The 20835-nt window shown below is 36.4% G+C and overlaps 1 protein-coding gene across 6 annotated transcripts in view; it reads right to left on the bottom strand.

The window, feature by feature from the left end:
* The window catches only part of TRIM37 (tripartite motif containing 37), a gene marked incomplete at both ends in the record, with an annotated part of 147861 nt that overhangs the window by 91987 nt on the left and 35039 nt on the right, over positions 1-20835 (bottom strand). For 5 of the 6 annotated variants that reach the window (XM_079726308.1, XM_079726307.1, XM_079726311.1 and 2 more), the window contains 3 exons: positions 9983-10059; positions 16759-16840; positions 17927-17977. In XM_079726308.1, coding sequence (XP_079582434.1) covers positions 9983-10059; positions 16759-16840; positions 17927-17977 — 210 coding nt within the window. The remainder of the gene's footprint in view (positions 1-9982; positions 10060-16758; positions 16841-17926; positions 17978-20835) is intronic. The other variant, XM_079726309.1, reaches the window with a different exon arrangement.

Raw genomic sequence — 20835 nt, 5'->3', positions numbered from 1 at the left:
CTTTCAAGTCTTAGTATTTAAGAAATATATTTCGTAAAGCAATAGCTGCCGTAGATAGTGATTGCTCTGATGGATCTGGGCAAAGTAAATTGAAAACATTCTGGAAAGGGTTCACCATTCTAGATGCCATTAAGATCATTCATGATTTGTGGGAAGAGGTCAAAATATCAACATTAAGAAGACTTTGAAAGAAGTTGATTCCAAACCTCACAGATGGGGGCTTCCCTGGTGGCGCAGTGGTTGGGAGTCCGCCTGCCGATGCAGGGGACACGGGTTCGTGCCCCGGTCCGGGAAGATCCCACATGCCGCGGAGCAGCTGGGCCGTGAGCCATGGCCCCTGAGCCTGCGCATCCGGAGCCTGTGCTCCGCAAGGGGAGAGGCCACAACAGTGAGAGGCCCGCGTACCGCAAAAAAAAAAAAAAAAACAACCCAAACCTCACAGATGACTTTGAGTAGTTCAAGAATTCAGTGGAGGAAGTAACTGCAGATATTGTAAAAATAGCAAGAGAATGAGAATCAGAAGTAGAGCCTGAAGATGTGACTGAATTGCTACAATCTCATGATAAAACTTTAACAGATAAGGAGTTGCTTTTTATGGATAAGCAAAAAAAAAACAACAACAGGGTTTCTTGAGATGGAATCTACTTCCAGGTGAAGATGCTGTGAAGATTGTTGAAATGACAACAAAGGATTTAGCATATTACACCAACTTAGTTGATAAAGTAGAGTCAGGGTTTGAGAGGATTGAATCCAAATCTGAAAGAAGTTCTACTGTGGGTAAAATATTATCAAACAGCATTGCATGCTACAGAGAAATCATTCATGAAAGGACGAGTCAATCAATGCAGCAAACTTTACTGTTGTCTTGTTTAAAGAAATTGCTACACCCACCCCAGACTTCAGCAACCACCACTCTGATCAGTCAGCAGCCATCAAACATTGAGGCAAGACCCTCCACCAGCAAAAACATTATGACTCAGTGGTGGTTAGCATTTTAGAGCAATGAAGTATTTTTAAATTAAGGTATGTACATTGTTTTTTTTTCCAGACATACAGCTAGTGCACACTTAACAGACTGTAGTATAGTTTAAACATAACTTTTATATGCACCAAGAAAGCAAAATATTCATGTAACTTGCTTTATTGTGGTGGTCTGGAACCAAACCTCCAATATCTTGAAGTATGCCTATATATAGGAAATAAATTAATCAAGAGACAAGAAGAGAACCAAGATTAATGGTAGCAACGGGGCTATGAACAAAATCTTATAATCACTAAACTTTTTATAATTCTGCCCAAGATCAACCACCTTCCCAGTCACAAGGGCTGATTTCAGGGAACAAAACAGAGCTTGGTGGTTAAGAACAAAGAATACAGAGAAAGAAAAATCTATGTTAAAAAGACTGCACCTTAACAATGCTGAACTTGAGTGAATAACTTAGCTATGATATTTCCATCTGTGAAACGGGAGTGATAAATAGCATTTAACAGCTCATGAGGTGGTAGTAAAGCAAAATGAGTTATACAAGGCACAGTGCATAGCACAAAGTATATATTCAGCAGGTTAGCTGTTATAATAACAATAGAGGTAAGTCCACTGTTTCAGATCACACAGGAGATTTGGAACAGAGCTATGACTAAAACATACGTACAACTCAGAGGCCAGAATCCTTTCCATATTACTAGCATTATTCATAGTTTGACTCACCAGTCATGGCAAGAATATTCTGCACTAAGGTTAGTCTATGTCAGAAGTTGTGTCACTGGGGGTCAGTTCCCATGATCCTTTCAGTGATCCAAAAAGTCAAAACTATCTTCATGATAACGCTAAGATGTTATTTGCCTTTTTCGCAGTGTTTGACATTTGCACTAACGGTGCAAAAGCCAATGGTAGTTAAAATGTACCAGTAGTCATTATATTATTCACTGCTACACACTTTCAGATGGGAAAAAAATTTTTCAATGTCTCTCAAGAATGTCTTTGGGCTTCCCTGGTGGCACGTGGTTAAGAATCCACCTGCCAGGGCTTCCCTGGTGGCGCAGTGGTTGAGAGTCCGTCTGCCGATGAAGGGGACACGGGTTCATGCCCCGGTCCAGGAGGATCCCACATGCCACGGAGCAGCTGGGCCCGTGAGCCACGGCCACTGAGCCTGTGCGTCCGGAGCTTGTGTTCCGCAACGGGAGAGGCCACAACGCTGAGAGGCCCGCGTACCGCAAAAACAAACAAACAAACAAAAAAGAATCTGCCTGCCAATGCAGGGGACATGGGTTCGAGCCCTGGTCTGGGAAGATCCCACATGCCGCGGAGCAACTAAGCCCATGTACCACAACTACTGAGCCTGCTCTCTAGAGCCCGTGAGCCACAACTACTGAGCCCATGTGCCACAACTACTGACGCTCGCATGCCTAGAGCCCGTGTTCCGCAACAGGAGAAGCCACCACAATGAGAAGCCCGCGCACCTCAATGAAGAGCAGCCCTGCTCGCCGCAACTAGAGAAAGCCCATGCGCGGCAATGAAGACCCAACATAGCCTAAAATAAATAAATTTTTTTAAAAAAAGAATGTCTTTGAAGAAGTAGTAAACATGATAAATGTTATTAAACCTCAATGCTTGGTGTCACAAATGGGAAATATACATAAAGTACTTATGCTGCATTGTGATATGCAGTGGTTGCCTTGGAAAAATCACTTTGTTCAGCTGAGTTCCAAGATCATCAGTCACTTTTTTTGTGAAACCTCAAATTCAGAGAACTGACAAACAATGGTTATTTGGTTGTGGATACCCAGCAGACATTTTCTGTGCCAAAACAACTAAGGAAAAGAATTGTCAGTGTTTGTTGCCAATGATAAAACACACTTTCAAGTGAAAAAACAGAATCCTGGAAAATTTGTATGTACCACATGAGCTTAAAAGCTTTCCAATACTTCAAGACTTTCGTTGTGCAAATGGTGATATCCATGAATGTGACTGATACTGCATAATGAAATGTGTCAACACTACTTAGTAAGTCGTTATTTTCCAAATGATTAATCCATGTTGTTACAAAATCATGCATGAGTAAAAGATCCATGCAAAGTATAAGACAGACCAATGACATTTTAGTTGTTGTTTTTTTGAGTAAAACAGCTTTAATGAAGTGTAACTAAAATGTATAATTTGGTAAGTTTCACACATATTTATATATACCCATAAAACCATCACCGTTATGACAATCAAGATACTAAACATATCCATCATTCCCAAAGTTTCCTCTGCCTTTTGTAATTCTTCCCTCTTACCTTCTCCCTCCACCTTCTACCCAACCTTAGCCCAGCCTGTCCCATCTCTAAGCAACCGCACACCTGCATTCTGTCACTATAGATTAGTTGGCATTTTTCTAGAGGTTTATATAAGTGGAATCATATATATGTGCTCTTTTTTATCCAGCTGCTTTCACTAAGAATAATTAATTTAAAAGTCATTCCAAGGGACTTCCCTGGTGGTGGGTAAGACTGCATGCTTCCAACGCAGGGAGCCTTGGTTTGATCCCTGGTCGGGGAACTAGATCCCACAGGCATTCCGCAACTAAGAGTCTGCATGCTACAACTAAAAGATCCTGTAACTAAGACCTGGAGCAGCCAAAATAAATAATATTAAAAAAATAAGAAATAAAAAAATAAGTCATTCTCATTGTTGCACGTATCAACCGTTCATTACTTTTTATTGCTGAGTGTTATTCCACTGTATAGACATACCAAAATTTGCTTATCTAGTCATCTGTTGGTGGCAATTACGGTTGATTTTATTTGGCTATTCCAAATAAAGTTACCATGAACATTTCTGGAAGTCTCTGAATGGACATCTAGTTCCTTTTCTCTGGGGTGAGTATCTAGGAGTGGTTTAGCTGAGTCACACAGTAAGTGTATATTTAACTTTTTAACAAATCACCAAATGGTTTACAAAAGTGGTTGTATCATTTTACATTCCCACCAGAAACATATAAGACTTCAAATTTCTCTATATTCTTGCCAACATGTGGTATGATCTTTTTAATTATAGCCACTCTAATAGGACACAGTGGTATTGTAGATAAATTTCTTTTTTTATAATTTACTATTTTTTAAAATTTCTTTCTTTATTTATTTTTGTCTGTGTTGGGTCTTCGTTGCTGCGTGCACAACTTCCCCAGTTGTGGAGAGCAGGGGCTACTCTTTGTTGCGGTGCACGAGCTTCTCATTGCAGTGGCTTCTCTTTGTTGCAGAGCACGGGCTCTAGGAGCGTGGGCTTCAGTAGCTGTGGCTCGTGGGCTCTAGAGTGCAGGCTCAGTAGTTATGGTGCACGGGCTTGGATGCTCCGTGGCATGTGGGATCCTCCTGGACCAGGGATCGAACCCGTGACCTGTGTGTTGGCAGGCGGATTCTTAACTACTGCGCCACCAGGGAAGTCCTGTAGATAAATTTGCTTCCCTAATGACTTATACTATTAAACATCTTACACAGGATTATTTTGCCATCCATAAATCTTCTTTAGTGGGGTGTCTGACAAACTATTTGCCTTTATGGAAAAGAGACCTTGTTTATTTTTTTATTGTTGAATTTCAAATTCCTTATATATTCTTGATACAAATCCACGTAATCTGAAGAACTTTACAATTCTCATGATGCCTAATTTACAAATGTGTTTCTTTATGGATTGTGTTTTTGCATTGTAACTAAACTATCATTGTCCAACCCAAAGGAAAATTTTCTCCTACGTTGTGTCCAGTAAGTTTTGCATATGTATAGCCAAATGTTCAAGCACAATTTGTTGAAAAGACTACACTTTCCCCATAGCACTGTCTTTGAATCTTTGTCAAAAAATAGTTTCCTAATGAATGTGTGTTTATTTCTAGAATCGTAGTACAGGTATCCCCCATTTTCGAACATTCTCTTTATGCCACTTAACTTTTACAAAAGAACCTACACTAGTACCTGTTTTTGCTAACCAAAAGAAATCTGAAGAGAAATTTTGTTTTTACAAAAAAAGCTGAAAAGTGAAAACAGCATTCAGTGCTTATTTTGTAGAAAGCCATTATAGAGGCATGCTCCAAGCAGCAAGAGCGGCACCACCAAGCTCCTTCCCTGGGAATCATACCCAGCATCTCAGTATCAAGCCGCCATAGCTTTGAACTGTATCTGTGAGTATCTATGCTTTGTCCTGATATATTTTGTGCATCCATTAGCAAGATGTGTCCTAAGGTAATTGTTCCTTCACTTTATGCCATTTCAGCCTACAAAAGCTTTCATAGGACTGCTCTACTTTTGGATAGTGGAAGAAATCTGTATATTCCATTCTTCGTCTGTCTATTCTTATGCTAATACTATGTTGTATTATGCTGATACTGTGGCCTTATTATAAATCTTAGTCATATAGTATTAGCCCTCAAATTTTGTTGTCCTTTTGATTTCAATGATTTTCTCTACAGCATTTGTTTATTTCACTGCACTCTTTGATCTTTATTTCCTTTCTTTTGTTTACTTTCCATTTAACTTCTTCTTCTTTCTAGTTTATTAAAGTAGACATTGACATCACTGATTTAAGGCCTTTCTGTTTTTCACTTATGTAGGCATTTAGTGCTATAAATTTCCCCCTATCTACTGCTTTAGCAGCATTCTACAAATTCTGGTATGTTGTGTTTTCATTTTAATTCAGTTTAAAACACTTAAAAAGAAACTCTTATAATCTCCTCTTTGATCCAGGGGTTATTTAGAAGTGTGTTATTTAACTTTAAAATACGTCGGATTTTCAAAATATCTGTTACTAACATCTAAATTAATTCCATTATGGTAAAAAAACAATCTGAATGATTTGAATACTTATGAATTTATTGACACATGTTCTATGTTCCAGAATATGGTCTTTCTTGATAAATATTCTGTGCACATGTAAGAATAATTTGTATTCTGCTACTGTTGGATCACATGGTCTATAAATGTCAGTCAGGTCAGGTTGGTTGATAGTGCTGTTCAAATGTACTATAATCTTGATGCTTTCTGCCTACCTGTTTTATCAATTGAGAGAATAGTTTTTGTCTATTTCTCCTTATACTTCTAACAGTTTTTGTTTCATGTATTTTGAAGATCTGTTATCAGGGTATAAACAGAAATGTTTATAGTCGTTATATGTCCTCTTCATTAACTGATCCTTTTATCACTATGAAATAAACTTCTTCATCTCTGGTAATATGCTTTCCTTTGAAATCTACTTTGATATTAAAACACCAGTTCCAACTTGGTTTTGATTAGTACTAGTATGGTACATCTTTACATTTAAAGTATGTTTCTTGGGGTTAGCATACGCTTGAGTTTTGCTTTTTTAGGCAATCTGACAATCTCTGCCTTTTAATTGGGGTGTTTAGACCATTTATAGTATCATGTCTTGGTATCTGTCCCATCTGTTTTTTGTTACCTGCTCTCTTTTCCTGCCTTCCTTAAGATTAGGATTTGTTTCAATTTTATCCCCTTTGTTGCTTTATAAACTAAATGTCTTTGTCATTTTAGCAGTGGCTTTATAGTTTATAGTTGTGGGAGGCTGAACAGTGTCCCCAAGATATCAATATCCTAATCCCTGGAACATGTGAATGGGAATATACAGTTGTGATTAAGCCAAGGATCCTGAGATGAGGGGACTATCCTGGAACATCCATGTGGACCCAGAATGTAACCATGAGTGTCACTGTAAGAGAAAAGAAGAGGAAGATTTGACAGAGACAAAAAAAGGTAAGGCCATGTGACCAAAGGCAGAGACAGGAGTGACATGGTCACAAGCCCAGAAATGCTGGCAGAGAGCAGAAACTGAAGGAGGCAAGAAATGGATCTCCCTTAGTGTCTCTGGAGCTAGTACAACCCTGCTGAAACCTCGATTTTGGCTTAGCAATAGTTTTTGGATTTCTGGCCTCCGAAACTGTGAGGGAAATTTTTCCTATTGTTTTAAGCTGCCACATTTGTGGTAATTTGTTACAGCAGGCAACAGAAAGTAATAGGATAGTAGGTATCTTTAACTTGTCACGGTCTAGCTTTAATTGTTATTGTAACACTTCACATATACCGTCAGACTCTTACGTTATACGTCCATGTTCTACTCTTTTGGCCTTTATACAGCTGTTGTTATCATGTATTTCGCTTCTACATACGTTAAAAATCCAAAGATACAATGTTATAATTTTTGACTAAACAGTCAATTATCATTTAAAATTACTTTGGTAACAGAAAAAAAAATTTTATTTATCCAGGCAATTTCCATTTCGGATGCTCTTCATTTCTTTGTTTAGATTCAGAGGTCCAACTGGTATTATTTCCCTTCTATCTGTAGCATGCACTTTAACATTTCTTATAGTCCAGGTCTGAAAATGTCTTAGTTTCACTATATTTTTTAAAATATATTTTTGCTGATTATAGAATTCTAGGTTAATATTTCTTTCTTTCCATCCTTTAAAAATGTTGCTGTATTATCATTTCACTTGTATTGTTTCCAGTGAGAAACCCGATTTCACCCTTATCTTTGTGCCTCTAAATATAACATCTTTTTTTTCATTGCCAGTTTAAGATTTTTTATCACTGGCTTTGAGCAATTTGATTATCATGTGTTTTGGTGTTTTCTTCATGTTTCACGTGCTTGTAGTTCACTGAACTTCCTCGATCCGTGGATTTAAAGCTTTCACCAAGTTCAGAAAGTATTTACTTTTTTCTTCCCATCCCCTCCTTTGAGGACGCCAGGTATCTGTACATTAAGCTACTTCAAGTTGTTTTTCAGTTTAGGAATTCATTTTTCTATGTTCATATTTTGAATAGTTTCTACTGCTAATGCCTTCAAGTTCATTAATCTTTTCTTCTGCAATGTTTAATCTGTTGTTCATGCCATCCAGTGTATTTTCCATTTCAAATATAGTCCATTCTCAAGAAGTTCAACTTGGGTCTTTTATATCTTCCATATCTCTATTTAACTTCTGAACAAATGGAGTGGTTATAAAAACTGTCTTAAATATTCTCTCGTAATTCTCACATGAGAATCCAGTTGTCTTTTTTTTAAGCCATACAAAGATTTCCAAAAACGCAAACAGTACAAGTTTTCTCATCAAATATTATTTTGCTTTAGAGAAAGCTACTATTCATTGAAATGTTATTTATGTTAATATGCAATAGGTTTATTATTATAAGTGAATTAATTTTTAAAATGTTTCAATTTCTAATTCAGAAAATACCAATAGATATAACCCACATTAAAAAAAACAAACAAAAAAACAGTTCTTGCTCAATTTAAATTGACTGATTACTCGCCTCAGTATTGGTTATATCTTCCTGCTCCTTTGCATGCCAATTAATCTTTGCCTGAACAACAGACATTGTAAACTTAACTTTGTTGGGTGCTGGATATTTTTGTAATCTTATAAATTTTCTTGAGCTCTGCTCTGGGATGCAGTTAGATTACTTGGAAACAATTTGATCCTTTCAGGTCTTGCCTTTATTTGTTAGATGGGTCTGGAGCAGTGTCTAGTCTAGGACTAACTGTTCCCCACTAGTGAGGCAAAAATTTCCTGAGTACTTCACCCAGTGTCCCATGGATTACAAGTTTCTCCACTATAGTGGTAGGAACAGACACAGTTACTGGCACCAGGCACCACTCCCTCTAATCCTTTCAGATGGTTATTCTCCCAACCTCAGGGAGGTTTCTTCACGTGCATGCCCTACTCAGTACTCTGCTGATATGTGAAGAGAACTCTCTACAAATCTCTGGAGTTCTTTGTGCAGCTCTCTCCTCTGGTGTTCTGTCCACTGCACTCTAGGTGCGCTGGTCTTCCTAGACACTCAGCACTGTCTCCTCAACTCAAGGAGTCAGCCAGACTCTTGCAGTCTGCCTCCACGTGTTACAGCCTGAAAACTTTCTCAAGGTTAAGCAAGGCAATCATAGATCTGATTTATTTATTTCTTGTCTCTAGGGATTGTTTTCATTTGTTGTCTCAGTGTCTAGGAAATGTTGTTTTTCTTTTCGGTTGTTGCAGAAGAAACGGTTACTTCCATTACTCCATCATAACTGGAAGCAGACATCTCATACCAAACCAACAGATTTTAGTGTAAGAGAGTGAAATAAATTCACTGATATGGTTCCAGATTTCATATTGCAAATTACATTTAAGAAACAACCACTTGTTCAATTTTGGGGTAAAATCAAAGATAATTCACAATTATCTAAAACTGCTTTTTAAAGTGTTCCTCCCTAACAAAAAGATTAATGGTTGTCAGGGACTGGGTGGGGAGGGGAAAGGGAAGTGACTGCTAATGAGTACAGGGTTGCTTTGTGGGGTGATGAAATGTTCTGAAATTAGATATTGGTGATAGCTGTAGAACTCAGTGAATATACTAAAATCTACTGAATTGTATACTTATTTATAAGGGGAATTTTATGGTATGTGAATTGTATCTCATTTAAAAAAAAAAACTTTTCCCAACTACATATGAAATCCAAAATCCCTCAGGCTGGATTTTATACATATACTTCAACCAAAACAACTTATTATAGTAAGTTGAAAAGTCATACATTAAGAGATTCTTTTAAAAACACAAAACAATAAGTTTTCTCACCAAGTATTGTTTTGCTTTAGAAAAACAGTTATTCAAGAAAATGTTATTTATGGTAATATGTAATAGGTTTATTATTACTTTAAACTGAATTAATAAAAATTAAAAATTTTTTCTTTCAATTTCTAATTCAGAAAATATCAATAGATAAAACCCACATAAAGAAACACTCTTTGGGATTCCCAATAAAATTTAATAAGAGTATAAAGAGTCCTGAGGCCATATAATTTGAGAACTGTCAGTCTATGCCATCATACTATGCCAGGGATTCCATACTAGTATACATCTTAACAGACATAATGTAGTAATTAACAAAAGTAGTTAATAAAAAATGCTAAGAAGGTATGTAAACACACACTAAAGTTTGTTACTTAATTGAATGTCTTACTTGGAAGTTTCTGGCAAGCCAGCTGAGAGTTCCAGAAACACAGATAAGTAGTAACCACGAACAACTCCATTTCCATCCTTAAAAAAAAAAAAGAAAAAGATGTTATACAAACTCCAGATCAATTTAAATGTAAAAATTTAAGCCACAATGAAACAAACAAAATACAGATATCTGGATGCCAAAGTTGTTTTAAGCTTAAAAGCAATAAGAGATAATAAAAAGACCAAGAGGTCTGAATCTATAACAATTTAAAACTTTTGCAATTAAAAAAAAAAATTAAAGCATACAAACTAAAGAAAATATCAGCTACTAAGAAAAGAGTTAAGAGTTTTAACACATACAGAACTCCTAAAAATGAGCCTCCAAGAAAAATCAAAACCCCAAAGAAAAACGCCAAAAAAAGAAAAGCCTCAATTTCACTAGGAATGAGACAAAAAAAAAAAAAAAAGATATATAAGATCAAAAGAGAGTAAAATAGAAAAAGGTAACACTTGATTGATGTTGAAAGTAATTAAATATAATTTCTATGTTTTATATGTTAGGATTCCACATAAGATTCTGTCTGGAGATTGAAAAGCTGTTTAAATTTCTGTTACAGAGATTTTTATGAGTACAATTATTCCCCTCTGTATTTCTCCAGTACTGTGTGAGAAGATTATATTTGTTATAACTATGTGTATAAAGATCTGTTTCCCCAACTAGACTGTGAGGGCTGAGGGCAGGAATATGTCTACAGAGGGGTACATGTACTTCTTAACCCCTTCATTTCTAGGCTACTTTGCTCCAAAACGTCCTGAGGCAGCTTTCAGGGTTTGACATGGTAATCACTCAATAAATACTACGAATAAATGAATCATCACTTAAGTGAAAAAAGCTGGACACAAAAGATTATATGTTGTATAATCCTACTATATGAAATTCTGGAAAAGCAAAACTATAGTAACAAAAACAGATCAGTGGTTGCAGGGGGCCAGGAAAGGAGAAAAAAGGATTAGCTGAAAAGCATAAATTACATAACTTCTGAGGGTGATAAAAGTCATGATTGTGACAATGATTATACAACTATATATATTTGTGAAAACTTGCTAAAATTAGTGAATATTACTGAACATAAATTATATAGCAAATTACACTGATTTTTAAAAATCAACCAATATCCTTGTTCAAATAGCTGGGTTTTTTTTTTTCTTTTAAATTATGCTCCTAAAACAATTTCCCTGGAATGAAATCAATTAATAAAAGATAATGAATATTTTTCATTCCTAATTTTAACAGATAATAAGATTAGAAATTTCTTTGACTTAAATTTTATCATAACCTCTTTTTTTAAAAATAAATTTATTTATTTTCAGCTACGTTGGGTCTGCGTTGCTGCGCGTGGGCTTTCTCTAGTTGCGGCGAGCGGGGGCTACTCTTCATCGCGGTGCGCGGGCTTCTCATTGCAGTGGCTTCTCGTTGCGGAGCCTGGGCTCTAGGCACACGGGCTAGTATTTGTGGCACGAGGGCCTCAGTAGTTGTGGCACACGGGCTTAGTTGCTCCGTGGCATGTGGGACCTTCCCGGACCAGGGCTCAAACCCGTGTCCCCTGAACTGGCAAGCAGATTCTTAACCACTGCACCATCAGGGAAGCCTTATCATAATCTTAAGGAACAAAATTTTTACTACTTTTATTGACATGCCATCTGTACCTCTAACAAAATACTAGCTTTAAGTATTTTATTTTATTTTATTTTATTTATTTATTTTTGGCTGCGTTGGGTCTTCGTTGCTGCATGTGGGCTTTCTCTAGTTGCAGCGAGCGGGGGCTACTCTTTGTTGCAGTGTGCAGGCTTCTCATTGTGGTGGCTTCTCTAGAGCACGTGCTCTAGGCGCATGGGCTTTAGTAGCTGTGGCACGCAGGCTCAGTAGTTGTGATGCATGGGCTCTAGAGCACAGGCTCAGTAGTTATGGTGCATGTGGGATCTTCCCGGACAAGGGCTTGAACCCATGTCCCCTGCATTGGCAGGTGGATTCTTAACCACTGCACCACCAGAGAAGTCCCTAGTTTTAAGAATTTTCAATAGGCAGAGGATTCTGGAAAGACTGCCACAATGGCGCATAGTTTTTACAACTCTCTAAATCCAAACATAAAACAAAACAGAACAACTAAACAACAAAACCAAAAGTTCACAAACAACATTTACAACAAAATTAAATGACAGGTTATCTCCACAACCCCCAAAACACAAGCAGGTAAAGACATACCAGTTATAACCACAAAGACCTGCGTGATATCAACAGTGTGGGAGAAAGGAAAGAGAAGCATTGGGACATCTAATGGAGCAGAAAGAAGGAAAACCACAAAATGGACAAAAGTTAGTCACTGAAAAGCATCACAAGCCACATATGACAGCTGAAACTGAAGAGTTGCTCAATATAATACCAACTGAGTATAAGGGGGCCTAATATAAAAAAGTCTGAAAACTAAATGCCGTCTAGTCACTCTAAACTCTTAAAAATGAATATGTAGGGCCTTTTAGGACAGGTCCAAAGACTGCAAAGGAAATGCTAGGAGGAAAATAAAAGATAAACAGCATAGAAATAATACAAACAAAGGAAGGAAAAGGTCCAGATGAGAAGGGGAGAAGAACAAGGAAATCTCTCAGAAAGCAAGGCACCAGATTTCTGATTGTTATCACACTGGCTGGCTATCCACATGCAAAAGAATGAAGTTGGACCCCTACATCATAAAAAAATTAACTCAAACTAGATCAAAGATCTAAATATAAGTCCTAAAACTATAAAACCTTAGAAGAAAACAGAGGGGAAAAGCTCCATGACATTGGAATTGGTAAGGATTTCCTGGATATGAACCAAAAGCAAAAATAGACAAACTGGACAACAACAAAATTAAGAACTTCTGTGCATCAAAGGACACAATCAACAGAGTAAAAAGAAACCTTACAGAATAGGAGAAAATACATGTAAATCAGGTATCTAATAAAGGGGTCAATATCCAGAATATATAAACTCCTACCACTCAACAAAAAACTTGATTAAAAAATGGGCAAAGGACTTGAATACACATTTCTCTAAACAGGATATACAAATGGCCATGAATAAGCACATAAAAAGATGCTCAACAACATTAATCATTAGGGAAGTGCAAATCAAAACCACAATGAATTACCTCACACCCATCAGGATGGCTACTATCAAAGAAACAGAAAACAAAAAGTATTGACAAAGATATGGAAAAATTGGAACCCTTGTGCATTGTTGGTGGGAATGTAAAACGGTGTAACCATTGTAGATAACAATATGGTTCCTCAAAAAACTAAAAACAGAATTACCGTATGATCCAGCAATAGTATTTCTGGGCATATATCTGAAAGAATCAAAAGCAGGATATTGAAGAGATATTTGCACACCCATGTTCACAGCAGCATTAGTCACTATAGCCAACAGGTAGAAACAACCCAAGTGTCCACTGACAGATGAACGAATAAACAAAATGTGGTATATACATACAATGGAATATTATTCAGCCTTAAAAAGGAAGGAAATTCTGACACATGCTACAAAGTGGAGGAACCTTAAAAACATTATGTTAAGTAAAAGAAGCCAGTAACAAGCTGTTACTGTGTTACAATTCCACATATATGAAGTATCTAGAGTAGTCAAATTCATAGAGAAAGCAGAATGATGGTTGCCAGGGGCTGAGGAGAGGGGGAAATGGGGAATTACTGTTTAACGGGCGGAGAGCTTCAGTTTTACAAGTGGAAAGAGTTCTGGAAGTTGGTTACAAAACAATGTAAATATACTTAACAATACTAAATGTACACTTAGAAATGATTAAAATGGTAAATTTTATGTTATGCCTCACTTACCAAAATTAAAAAGAGAGAAAATAAAGAGAATAACATCCCTACAGACAATGAAAGCACCCTAGAAAAACATACTCAAAGATCACAATTGTAACCTATTTCAAAAGAACCTAACAGACACTAAGAAAATAATATGACGGCCCACAGGAAGAAAAGAAAAAATAAGAATATGATATGAAAGAATAACACAAATCAGTATTAGAAAAACTCAGAAATCAGGTAATAGGACTAAGGAAAGAGAAATAAAAGGAAAAGTTATTTAAGAAATAAAGACTGAACTAAAAGGAACACAAGAGCAAATAAGCACAACAGTTTATATCTTTCAAAAAATAAGTGAACAAAAGAAAATTTTAAAAATTAAAAAGAAATGAAGAAAAAGCTGAAAAGATCAGAGAGAAAGTGGTCAATATTGAAGACAGGCAAGGAAGATGCAAAATGAAGATAATACAAGTCCCAAGAGAGAAAACCAAAGATAGAAACAAAGTAAATATTTAAAACTATAATTCAGGAAACGTTTTCTTTAAAAAGTCTAAAACTACATATTGAAAGAGCCCAGCATGTAAGTGAGAATACTGACTGAGAACAACCAAAACATACAGTAGTAAATTATTGGACTTAAAAAGAATTAGATTATTTGGGCATCTAGACAATATTAGCAAATGCCTTTTAAGGATCAGTTTATCATCAGACTTTGCCAAAAGAAAATGGAATTGAATATTTGAGATGCCCAGTGAAAGAAAACATGAGCCAAGGATTTTGCATCCAGCAATACTGGCTTTAGCTTATAAAGGATACAAACTATTTTCAACACACAAAAATTCAGGAAATACTGCTTCCATTAGCCCTTCCAGTAGAATTCACTAGAGAACAAGCTTTGAACACCCTAACTGTTGTCCAGACATGGCATAGTGAAATGTGGAGAGTATATTTCCAAATAAAATTTTAAACATTTCTCAGTAATCAAATCGATGATAGAATTAGAGTTCCCCTTCTGAGATTTTTGTGTTTGTAAGGTGAAATAAGGCAAATAAGTGATTGATTATGAGATTATAATTCTATCCTTTCTTATGGCTTCAAAGAGTAGGATTCCTAGAATAGAAGAAAGGAGATACAGGTGTAATGTAAAGAGATTATGTTTAAAAAACTCTATAATCCTTAATTTGAATTGTAAACATGAGCATTAACTCACGAGTTATTTTATCTCTAAAAAATACATACATACACGTGACACCCCAATAGTCCACAATTATATAGCAATTTTAAAGTGTTCATAAATATTTTTTCTCTATTAAGATCGCTGGAGTTTTTCCACTTCAATTTTAAGCACACTCCTACCCAGTTTTTCTCAAAGTATGGTCTTTGGGCTAAAAACAAACAAATAAAACTTCTAAAATGTATAACACCAAGAATGAACTAGGACTTTGGGTGATCATGTGTCAATGTAAACTCATCAAGTGCAAACAATGTACCACTCTGGCACAGGGCGTGTTGACGGTGGCGGAGGCTGTGCACGTGAGGGGGCAGAGAGTGCGAACAGAGCTCTCTGTATTTTCCACTCAAGTTTGCTGTTAACCTAAAACTGCTCTAAAAAATAGAGTCTATTAGATAAATCTTTAAGTACATACATACATACATATTAATCCCTCCCCCTTCCCAAACCCCCACATACATCTGCCTATGTAATTCCCTAGTTCTGTTCATGAAGAAAGCCTAGAAACAGTGACTAACCTGGTAGAAATGAGCACCCTTAACGCCCAGTTTGGTCTTGAAATACAATTTTCCCACTAAAAGAAATCAGGGCTTTTTGGATAAAATGACCAATTTCAGGTACAGAGTAGGAAATGTACAAGATGAGACGAGAACATCTTGCCACGGAAGAGGACAAGAAAGCTAACTACTAGAGTCACTACTAGACTATTAGGGTCAGAGCAAAGTGACACAGAAGCCAACTTAAAAGAGACTAAATATGTATAAATCCATGAGTTCATAATGTTATTTTTTTAAAAACCTAGTTAATTACTTTCAGAGAATAAGGAAAATCACTAAATAACAGGAAAGAATCTTGCCTATTCTATATGAACTGTAATACTGGATAACCAAACAATAGGTAAAGGTAAGCATCTCTTTATAAAAGCATTACACGTAATAAGCAAAAAAGAAACAAAATGAGAATCACTATTCTGCAACTTCCAGTGAATTAACAGATGTAGGCAATGTGCATCAATATGACAAAAAGATATGCAACTAGATATGATGTGATAAAAGTACACACTACTGCTTGTATTCTTGCCATAGGAATTGACTATGCATCTCATCATACCACTGGGTCCAGCTGCCAATATGCAGCAAATCTACAGGTCAAAGAAACATAATGGAACGCACCATGAGTATGCAGTCAGCACACATGTTTTTTGTTTTTTGGGTTTTTTTTGCGGTACGCAGGCCTCTCATGGCCTCTCCCGTTGCGGAGCACAGGCTCCGGACGCACAGGCTCAGTGGCCATGGCTCACGGGCCCAGCCGCTCCGCGGCACGTGGGATCTTCCTGGACCGGGGCACGAACCCGTGTCCCCTGCATTGGCAGGCGGACTCTCAACCAGTGGGCCACCAGGGAAGCCCCCACACGTGTGTTTTTGATGACCATTTGTAAATGTATTTTTTTAATGATTTTTAAAATAAGAATTTTAAACATTTCTTCTAAATGTTAGTGAAATAAGATTCCGTAATATGCCAGTGTTTATGTTTATATTTAACTTATTTTTTTCACAGATTTAGCAACATACCCTATAAAGAAACATAAAATTGTCATTACTTTAATTCCTTTCTCCACTAAAAAAGTGAACCAGTGTACTACAGAACCCTAAAAGAAAGATCTTGGTTTCAAAATTTATTAGAAATAATGAAAAACTTACTGGGTAAACTTTTAACCTCCAACAAAGTCCTGAAACTTGAAGAGGTGGACTGTAAACAGGATCTGCTCTCTGGCGCAAAGTACTAAAGTAAAAGAAAACCAACTGAATCCCAAGATTAAAACTGTTGGGAAATAGCAAACAGGCAAAAACAAAACCCAACCACTTTATTTATGTTACTTATTTGAAGTCCTGGACCAGTAAATGAAGGTGACTGAAGAACTCAAGATTCCACTGTATAAATTTATATATACTAACATTCTGAAATAAAAGAAACTTTAATGATACAGAAATATTCAGTAGTATCTTTTAAGTTTCAGGTTAAAAAAAAAACCCTCAAAATATTGTCATTTAAGGGAAAAGAAAAATATAACTAAGTGCCTTGAATCTAATTACCACTTCAACAAGCAGTCTTCCACCATTAAAGGAAAAAAAAAAAAGTTTCTTCCTCACATCCCCGCAGTATAATTATCCTTTTTAATATGGAAAAAAAAAATGTGGGGTAATCCTCGGTTTATATTTTAGCCACAAAATTATCCCATAAGAAAAAACAAATTAAATGGGGAGTGGTATAAATTCTCAGTTTGGCCTTAGTTTGATGGTTATCACCTCTTGGGATTTTCTCTTCCCAAGGCAAGACCTTTTATATTCTTCATTCCCCACTTCCATGCTGCCCTTTAAGACAAGTCCCTTAACACCTTTGTGTTTTAATATCTTGGCTTCTAATCTTAGAGAAAAAGCTGTAAAAGCTAACAAACTTAGCATGCAAGTTACAAAGCTTACAAATTTCTTACAATAATACCCTCCCATCCACAATTTCTTACTTCCCACCACTCTTATTTCTGAGGATGAGTAGGAGGGCTCATTGATCTCTATCACCCCATTCACCTTACCTTACTAGCAAAGGCTAAGTAGACCCTCTTCTTTAAAAAAAAAAAAAAAAAAAAAAAAAAAAGTTCCATTCCCCACCCTAGAGGAGCAATCCATCTAGAAGATATAAAACAATCCAGACAAAGGACCTCTGTGTATCTAATACAAAACTTGTTTCTTCTAAGACTACACACTGAATGACAAAGTTCATTAGGTCTGTATGCTACCCAGGAACAACACCTACCTGGCTCTTACTTACGTACACATACAAAAAAACACTAAAGTTGTCAAAAACTCTTACCTGAAATTCTCTAAAACAAAAGTAGCTGAATCATAAGATGGTACCAATTCACTAAAAAGAAACAAAAGAGAAAAAAAAATTATTTGGCTTATACAAGTTTAACATTTCATTTAATTAAGAAACAAAGTCAGACTTCCCTGGTGGTGCAGTGGTTAAGAATCTGCCTCCCAATGCAGGAGACACGGGTTCGATCCCTGGTCGGGGAAGATCCCACATGCCAGGGAGCAACTAAGCCCATGCGACACAACTACTGAAGCCCACGTGCCCTAGAGCCTGCGCAGCAACTACTGAGCCCACGTGCTGCAACTACCGAAGCCCGCGCTCCTAGAGCCCATGCTCCGCAACGAGAAGCCCACGTACCGCAACAAAGAGTAGCCCCCACTTGCCACAACTAGAGAAAGCCCTCACTCAGCAATGAAGACCCAAGGCAGCCCCCCAAAATAAATAAATCTTAATTAAAAAAAAAGAAACAAAGTTAAGTCTCTCAGTAACATCTTGAAAATTTTATTAAACTAAAATAAGGCCTTAAGAAATATTTTTAAAACTTTATTAAACAACATTAAATCAAATGAATTCATAAAACCATCAAAAGCCGACATCAAAGGTTTGCAATTAAATTGGAGACTCAACAAATACTTTATAATATAGCTTTTTTAAAAAAAGGCAATATATGATTAAGTATTAAAATAACTATAAGAGATATTTAAAAAGTAATATGGAAATAGGAAAAGAAAGAAATTAGGTGCTTAGGCTGGACACCTGAAATAGAAAACATATAAACTATTTTAAAAAATCAAAAGAAACAACAAAAGGATAAAATATTACAATAAATCCCCAAACTCCCTTCTTCGGAACAAATTATGAGGAACACTGACAGACCCTAAATACTTTGAGACTATTTACTAGCAAATAAATCTATACAATTTTATAGGATAAGAATACATAATCACATAGGGGTCAAGCAGGATAAGCACATTAACAGTTTCATGGCAATGCAAGATTACCTAGAGAACTTTAGTTCCATACAGTCTTCTCCAAAGAGAACTAAACTACATCCACAGAACTAAACTACATCTTCAAAGAGAACTAAACTACACCCACAGCACGCTAACAGTCTCTAGCACTGTCATTAGAACACCTCAAAAGTCAGAGATAGTGTTGTAATACAGTGTAATATATTTAATATATAAAATTATAAATTTACCAAAAAGACAAACTGCAAGCCATTTCACCACATATTCAGATATATTTTCTAAAGTTCAATTCATGAAAATGTGTTATTACCAAAATAAGATATAAAATGCATCTAAAGCATTTTCACACTGTGACAGTACCTGAAGAAATTAGTGGTTTGCCAGTGAAAATATAGTATACATTATTAAAAATACATCAGTCTTATTTTATGGTTAAGTATATGTAGCTAAACAGCTCACATCCTTTTCACAAGTAGATGTGGTTTGCCTTGCAACTATTAACTGTAGAGTTATTATCCAATTGTCAAGCACCCCTAACCATAGCCCTAGGCAGTAGTTACCTTTTCTCACATTCCTCATTCCTAGATCCTTTTGTCTGGTTAATCCTTACTATTCCTTCAGATAACAAATTAGAAGTCACATACCTTTGGAGGTCTGCTCTAACTTCTCCCCAGGATATGCTCTCTTAGCATTCAATATACACAAAACTCCAATTATCAGAAGCAATGCAATTAATGCCTGGGAAGCCCTTCCTGGAACCAAAAACCTAATCAGAGCTCCAAGGAATCTCTCCAGGATGTCTTCAAATTTGGTCAAGTTATAATATGCTTTTGGCTATAATATTGTGCAACTTCCAACTGCACAAACGTTGTTCAGTTCTCCCACTAAACATCTTTCAAAATGTCTACAGACATTACGCAGGCAATCCCCAGTTGCCTGCTGATCTTCATACTGTTTCTTCCACCATGTCCTTAATACCCGGTGTGATATATTTCCTTTGTTGTTATAGTTGTTTTTGTTCTAAGACCAGACTATCATTGTCATATTTTTAATCAGCTCTTGAGGGCCAAAGAGCTCACCAAGACACAAAATAAACAGAAGATGAAGAGGACATGTTTCACTTGGAACAGTGAGATAGAAAGCTTACAAGTTAAAGCATACAGGTTGCTAAAGCTTACTAACCAAGAGGGTACAGTATGGCTTGTACCTGGCACATGCCTGGAACATAGCTGGCATTCAAATATTCACTGAATGAATGTTTACAAATATTTGCTGGAAAAATTCTTGTAATTTGGTAGAAGTATTTACTCAAAATTTCTTTTGCATTCTTTACATATATACACAAAGCCACAACGACCGCTACGCCATCTCATTCTATCACTTCTACCATCCTTAAGTATTTGTTAACATCTCCACATTATGCTCACTTGTTCAGAGGTTCTCTATAATCATACTGGTGTCACCACTCTGTGCCTGCAAATAAGGCACAGCTTTATGTTCTCAAACTTTTATTTCTATACCTCTTCTACTCTGGTCTTTATGATGACTGGATTCATCTCACGATGGTGTCAGTGAAGCTTCATGGAATATGGAGAGGCTAGCCTCAAAACATCTCTAGCCCAGTATTCTGAAAAATACTGATTTGCAAATCTTTAGACCGGAGACTTCATCATGACTTAATGAATGAACAGAAGAAAAATAGGATAAGTATCCATTTTTCCCTTGAGGAAACAGACTGGTCAGCTACATAAAAACTGGTTTTCCATCCCAACTCGACCATTGTCCCATAAACTAAATTCTTTATGGAGTGAGAACTGTACTTTTCTGCTATTTAAGTCCTCCCTCAGAGACTTAAATGCCCCAACAATACAGCCCTTCAAATTCTGGTTGAAATGATTTCTCTGCTGACTTCCAAATATAGCAGCTCTTATCATA

This window comes from Hyperoodon ampullatus, assembly GCF_949752795.1.
Source record: "Hyperoodon ampullatus genome assembly, chromosome: 19".
Classification (NCBI taxonomy): domain Eukaryota; kingdom Metazoa; phylum Chordata; class Mammalia; order Artiodactyla; family Ziphiidae; genus Hyperoodon; species Hyperoodon ampullatus.
The sequence above is the reverse complement of the archived record's forward strand: the minus strand, read 5'-3'. Positions and strand labels throughout refer to the sequence as shown.